This window comes from Trypanosoma conorhini (assembly GCF_003719485.1).
Source record: "Trypanosoma conorhini strain 025E chromosome Unknown Tco_14.4_contig_00063, whole genome shotgun sequence".
NCBI classification, from domain to species: domain Eukaryota; phylum Euglenozoa; class Kinetoplastea; order Trypanosomatida; family Trypanosomatidae; genus Trypanosoma; species Trypanosoma conorhini.
Window position 1 is genome coordinate 42,070 of NW_021704150.1, and position 6,407 is coordinate 48,476.

Below are 6,407 nucleotides of genomic sequence, written 5' to 3' on the forward strand. Positions count from 1 at the left end.
ACTGTCTAGAGGTGTGTTTTCTTTCGAAGGTCGTCCGGTTGTTGTTGTTTTTTTTCTTTTTTTTATTGCTTCCTCACTCTACCAACTAACTTCCATCCTTTTTCTCTTTGTATTTTTGTTGTTGCTGTGGCATTTTCTACGTGCGCTTCCCCCCTCTTCCCTTTCGCTTTGATGTGTCTTATTTCTCTTCCGCCGTTTGTGGTGGTTTTTTTTGTTCCGTTTGGGCGCAGGGGTGTGTGTTTGTTGTTTTTCCCCCGCGTGGCGTGGGCAGGTGCGCGGTCTGCGCGCAGAGTTGCGTTTTGCTGTAGGAGGATGAAGCAGGCCGCCAGCGGCCGCAAGGCGACAGCAAAGGCACGGGCAGCCCCAACGCCGCCTGGCAGTCGCTCCAAGGCGGCGGGGCCGGTGCCCGCCTCGGGCTTCAAAGACGGCGGCAGCCGCCCCAAAGGAGTCCCTGCACGCGGGGCGAAAACGAACGCCGGACGACGTCCCTCGATGCGGAGTGGGGCGCCGGGGCCAAATGCTTCCGCGACACACGGGACGTATCGTGAGGCGCCCCTGTTGGGGACTTCTATGTATCTGTTGCCGCAACGGCGCCGCACATCGCCGCTAGGCGTGTCTTTTTTTTGTAGTTTCTTCGTTGCCAGGATGCGACGCACAATCGACCGGTACCGCCAGCGAGTGAAGTGGGAAGCGGTGGAGAAGCCGCGAGCGGCTTTTTTGATACAAACCGCATGGCGCAAGCGCAAGCAGCGGCGGCGGATGAGGCTTGTGGTTCTATCGAAGGTGTTTGTCCCCCTACTGCGTCGGAAACTGGGACGCATTCGCGCGGCGAAGGAAAGTTCCGCCCTTCTGCTCCAGCGTGTTTTTAGGTCGCAAAAAGAGCGACACTTTATGCATTGGCTGTACCAACAAATGAAGTACGGTCGGGCGCTTGCGTTGCTGCGTATGCGACTAAAGCGGTATGTGGCAAGGCAGTATGTGGCCTTTCTTGCGCTGCAACGCGATGAGCGGGTGGTGTGGGAGGAGCGCTGTGCCATGGCTTCACTTTGCATCATCCGCGACGAACGCAAGGAGCTGCTTTGGATTTTGCGGTGCATGAAGACAACCTCACTTATGGCTTTTACACCCTTGGGGGCAACCGACATATTCACGCATGAGGAGACGCGCAGTGCTGGGTGCTGTTCCCTTCCCCCGCTTTCGCGGACCGTGCCTAGGTTCCAGCCCACCCGTCTCGTGCATGCCTCAGGGTCGCTGCGGAGGCACGAGGCCCTGCTCGAGGGAACTTCAAAGACCGCAGCTCGTGTGGATGCCGACGGCGACAGCGACGGCCCTGTGGCGCGAAACAACAGCGGTAGCGGAACGTCCTGTCTGGGTGGAGGTGGTGCGCTCGTCTGGACCTCCTTGTTGCACAATGAGGAGGGCGCGCGCCAGCTGGTGCGGGAACTCTTCGCCCCCAAGGAGCCATGCTACCCTCTCGCGCGGACGGAGCTGCGGCAGAGACCCACCAGCGGAGACACTGAGAAGACGGTCGCGAAGTCCTTTATTTCTCAGGGTGGTCGCTCCACCGAGACCGAGGGACGTCGGTCGTTGCGGTTGAGTGACGCGGCGGGAGGAAGAGCCGCCTCCGCCAAAGGGCGGCCCAATGTGGCTTTTGCCGTCGCAAGGCTGCCGCTGGATGACTCCGGGGCCTCAGTGCATCACCTGATGGAGGCGTTTATTAGCCTACTCATTTGCACGGAATCCACAGAGCGAAAGGCACTGGAGTTGGAGCTCCAGAGCCGCCAGAAGGACTTGATGAAAACAATGAATCGTTTTGTGTCCGCCATTCACGCCTCTCACATCGCCCCAGCGGTGTACCTTCCGCTTCTTTCAGCGCTGGGGGACACGTGGGTGGTGCGTCGCGCCGAGCAGCTTTTTCGTGAAGAGTATGAGGCGCGACTGAAACTTGTGGAGGAGTACCAACTGACGCCGCTTCGATTTTTGAACCGCCCCCTGCTTAACCTGGCGGCGGAAGAGAGGCGGCGGCGCTTGCAAGAGCGCCTGCAGACAATGCAAAGACGGGAGAAGGAACGAGTGGAGCACGCTGGTGTGGCATCGCTGCTGCCGGCTGCCGTCGCCACGAACACGCCTTGGCTGGAGGAGGGACAGGCCATGCTGCGTTTTATGACTGACGTCTCTGCCCCAGGCAGGCCAGTGAGCCGAGAAGCCCTTGCCGAGGCCTCGACGTTGAAAACGCGATACCCGACCCCGCACGCTGGGCTTCCACAACCAGCACCGCCGTCGCCGCCGCCGCGAAGGGCGCACGAGAACGCCGTGGCCTCCAGCGTTCCACTTGCAACTTCCGACGGAAGCGCCAGGCGACGAGCACACAGGCACGGCAACTCCCTCGCCACGGCGGGGAGCCCGGCGTTTTCGTATGCCGTGCCGACAGAGTGGGCGTCACTCCCCGGCCACTTGCCTATTGGACCGACGCATCACGATGCATTTGCGGATGGCAAAAGCGGTGCTCCTCGAGACACACCGTTGGCGCGGATGTCGCCCACTCCAATAGGCCATCCCGCGTGCCCTATTGTTCAGCTTCCGGCCATAGCTGGCTGTCAACACAGGAGTACGAAGAGCACAGAAATTAAAAACGGCACCGGTGTGACGGAGATTCAGTCGTACCATACAAGTCACCGCCCGCAGTTTCCCACCCCTCGCTTAGTCAACGAATGCCAGGGGAGTCTGCGGCAGAAGAGGCCCGTGACTACCCGCCCGGAAAGCGCCAGTGGTGGCGTAGATGCCACAACGACGCAAAAGGGTGGGGAGCTTGGGATCTACTCCACCAACTGCGGCTCCCAACGCGGGGTGCCCATTCCACTCCTGCGCTATTCCTCCAGGCCAGAGCGCAGCCACGTGTTTGCGTTCCCGCGCCCCTCCTTTGCCCTCGGGAACGATTCAGTTACGGGCAAGGAAAGTGGCGCCGACTACGTTCGAATAGGCCTTCGCTGCCCGTCGCCAAATCGGCCCGCCACAGGGCTTACGGGCGTTGGTGACTCCATAGGGCCCACGCAGTCAAGCTCGTGCAGAGAGCAACCTTCTTCTTTCAGGGTACAGAGTGAGCAGGCCTCAATCGCGAGGAAGCAAAGAAGGAGGTTGCCTGAAACCTCCAGCCTGAGCTTTGTAAGTTAGTCGTTTGGAATAATGGATTTCGAAGTGAGACAAAAAAAAAAAAGAGAAATATAGAGAAGCTGGAGGGGAGTGGGCGCTGCAGAGTGGCACATCCTGCTTCGCTCTCTAGGTAGGCTATAGCTATGTAAAATACACGTTCCAATACATCTCACTATCTCTCTCTCTGTTTCTCCCCTTACCTCTCACACTCTGTGCATGTGCCTCACTGCCACGTTTGAGGAACTATTGATTTTGTGTTGGGATAATGGTGGAGCAAAGGCAACTTCAATGTGCTCTTGTGCACCCTGCCGGCACATGAATAAACACCGCCCCTTCCTCTTTTATCCCTCCCTCCCTTTCTTGCGCACACTTCTGTTGCTCGTTGGAAATGAGAAAGGGAAGAGGAACGTGTTGTTAGGCTGCACAGTGAAGAGATGGGGCGGCGCCGCGTTGGTGGGAACTCGCGTGTGCTGCGCAAAAAGAAGCTTAAACTGTCCAAGCGGACTTCCACGGTAGATGACATTTCCGCGGTGGTCGCCGCAGCTGCGGGCGTGAAGAAGACCACACATTTACGACTTAAAAGGTCTGGTAGCCGGGTATCGTCGGGGAAGCAGCGGGCTGCCGCACTGGAGGCGTTGCAAAAACAGCGCAGTCAACTGCTGAAGCAGCAGGCCGCCGAGCGCATGGTGCTAAAAGAGCACACGAGGGAGTTGGAGGCACGCCGGCAACGGATACGCAAAGGTGAGAACGCAAAGATGGAGCGCCGGGAGCTGGGGAAATACATCCGTCAGCTAAGGGAGGAGCAGAAGGCGAAGCACCACTCGGAACTCGCTGCCGTTGAGGAGGCGGTGAAGAAACACGGCGGTAAGAAGGCGTCCGACATGAAACGTGACGCCGATGAATGGGAGGACGTGGAGGATGACTCGGAGGAGTTTGACGAGGACGAGCTGCAGGGCATGTTTGCCCACTTGACCACCTAGCGGTGACGCCTCTGTGGGAAAAGCCCTGAGTCTCTCTCTTTTGTGGTCGTTGTTTTGTTTTATTTTCTCTCCTTCCCTTTATTGACATGGGAGGCGTGGTGGGGGGGGGGCGCCCCCCCACTCGCTCCCGCGGAAGGGATACTGCAGGGCGAATGAGTCGCGAAAGAGGGACGCCAAGAGTCGCCGCTGTCGCGAGGTAAACACCGATTAAACATAATGAAACGGCCCCAAACAGACCCTGGCGAAGCCTCAGTAGCAGTTGCAACAAACCAAACCATGAAGAAGGGGGAGTGTGCCCCCATTGGTTGGCGAACTAAGTTTCACATCCATGCTTTCCGGCCTCCTCCTCTTCTACTACTTATTCACCAGTCTATTACCAAGGTAAGGCGTACGAAGCGATCATAAATTGCGTTATTGTTACTTTGGTCTGTGAAGAGTGCTTGGAACGCCTGTTTGCAGCAATGTCTGCCGCGGCTGCCTTGCTCTCAGAGGCTGCTCTTGCTTGCAAGGCAAAGATGCAGGCGGCAGGTGTGAGCGAGACGTGCATTCGAACCTTCCTGGCCCAACATGACGTCATCAGCAAGGGAGAAACAGGCAACATCCCTGAGAAAAGTATTTCGCCTGTGGAGTCTCTTGACTCGCTTGAGAACCTCACCGCGCCTGTGGACCGTTCTCTACTCGAGCACGTGGTGCTGCTGAAGCTCAATGGCGGCCTTGGCACCGGCATGGGACTACACACGGCTAAAAGTCTCCTTCCCGTCAAGGACGGCAAAACATTCCTTGACTTCACTGTACTGCAGGTGGAGCATCTTCGTAAGGCTTACAGTGAGCGCCTGCGTTTCATGCTGATGGACTCCTTTTCCACATCCGCTGACACGAAGGAGTACGTAAAAAAATACCCATGGTTATTCGACACCTTTGACGCAGAGGTGGAGCTGATTCAGAACCGTGTGCCAAAAATTCGCCATGACGATTTTTTCCCCGTTAAATATGAAGCGGACCCATCATGCGAGTGGGCTCCACCGGGCCATGGAGACCTTTACACGGCACTCTATGGCAGCGGTAGGCTGGACGAGTTGATTCGAAGTGGGTATAAATATATCTTTGTGTCCAACGGTGACAACCTGGGGGCGACTCTGGATGTGCGTCTCCTCGCCTATATGGAGACACACCAGTTGGACTTTCTCATGGAGGTCTGTCGGAGGACGGAGTCCGATAAAAAGGGTGGCCACATTGCATACCAAAGCGCGCTCCATGCGGGTGCCACGGCGCCCCAGCGTCGTTTCATCCTTCGTGAGTCGGCGCAGTGTCTAAAGGAGGATGAGGCGTGCTTTCAAGACATCGAGAGGCATCGCTTTTTCAACACGAACAACCTGTGGTTGAATCTTGTGTCCCTCAAGAAAGCGATGGAAAGCCAGGGTGGGATACTTCCGTTGCCTGTGATTCGCAACGCAAAGACCGTGAACCCGGTGGATGACGCCTCGACAAGGGTGTATCAACTGGAGACGGCGATGGGTGCGGCCATTGGGTTGTTTAAGCACTCCGCAGCCGTGTTGGTGCCACGAGAGCGTTTTGCGCCCGTAAAGACGTGCTCGGATTTACTTGCGCTGCGGTCCGACGCCTATGCTGTCACGGAGGATCAGCGGCTTGTTCTCTGTGAGGAGCGAGCCGGCAAGCCACCGACGATTGAGCTCGACAGCAAGCACTACAAGATCATCACCGGGTTGGAGGCACTGGTGAGGGGCGGTGTGCCGTCGCTGCGGCAGTGCAAAAAGCTCACCATTCAGGGACCCGTGGTGTTCGAGAGTGGCATTGTGGTGAAGGGTGACGTAACGATACGCAACATGACGAAGGACCCTCTCACGATTCGGCGCGACCGAGTCCTGAATAATGAGGTGGTAGAGGCGTAGGAGGAGCTTCGTCCTACCGTGGGACCCAACGTGGTCGCCCCTCCCACGCACACACACAAATATAAATATATATATATATATATATATATTTATATATGTGAACAAAATAAAGAAGTGGGGAGTGGGTGGGGGAACCACATACACACGCATACACACGGGAATTTTACATGTTTATATTTATTTGTTGCTTCCATTTTTCGAATGCATAAAAATGTATTTACTGTGCACATTTGTTGCTTGCGAGCTGGGGTTTTAGTATGCGGGTCTTACTCGTGGAGTGGGGGAGGGCGTCACGGAAGTATGTCAGTGAATGCACATGAATAAACAACGACGCCTGGTTTACGCTTTCACTTTGTTTTTGTTTTTG

At 56.6% G+C, this 6,407-nt stretch overlaps 3 protein-coding genes across 3 annotated transcripts, besides 3 other annotated features; all 3 read left to right on the forward strand.

Moving 5' to 3' along the window:
* The first annotated feature begins 38 nt into the window (after positions 1-38).
* Positions 39-67: a microsatellite.
* Positions 68-312: 245 nt separating this feature from the next.
* Positions 313-3,171, forward strand: Tco025E_01801 (uncharacterized protein; the record flags this gene model as incomplete). Its single annotated transcript, XM_029368737.1, has 1 exon — positions 313-3,171. One exon carries the CDS (start codon positions 313-315, stop codon positions 3,169-3,171), a length of 2,859 nt encoding a protein of 952 aa, XP_029231161.1.
* A 146-nt stretch (positions 3,172-3,317) lies between these two features.
* Positions 3,318-3,362: a microsatellite.
* A 222-nt stretch (positions 3,363-3,584) lies between these two features.
* On the forward strand, positions 3,585-4,130 carry Tco025E_01802 (uncharacterized protein; the record flags this gene model as incomplete). Its single annotated transcript, XM_029368738.1, has 1 exon — positions 3,585-4,130. The coding sequence occupies one exon, from the start codon at positions 3,585-3,587 to the stop codon at positions 4,128-4,130; it is 546 nt and encodes a 181-aa protein (XP_029231162.1).
* Positions 4,131-4,591: 461 nt separating this feature from the next.
* On the forward strand, positions 4,592-6,040 carry Tco025E_01803 (putative UTP-glucose-1-phosphate uridylyltransferase 2; the record flags this gene model as incomplete). The annotated part of the gene is made up of 1 exon (XM_029368739.1): positions 4,592-6,040. One exon carries the CDS (start codon positions 4,592-4,594, stop codon positions 6,038-6,040), a length of 1,449 nt encoding a protein of 482 aa, XP_029231163.1.
* A 59-nt stretch (positions 6,041-6,099) lies between these two features.
* Positions 6,100-6,137: a microsatellite.
* Positions 6,138-6,407: the final 270 nt, after the last annotated feature.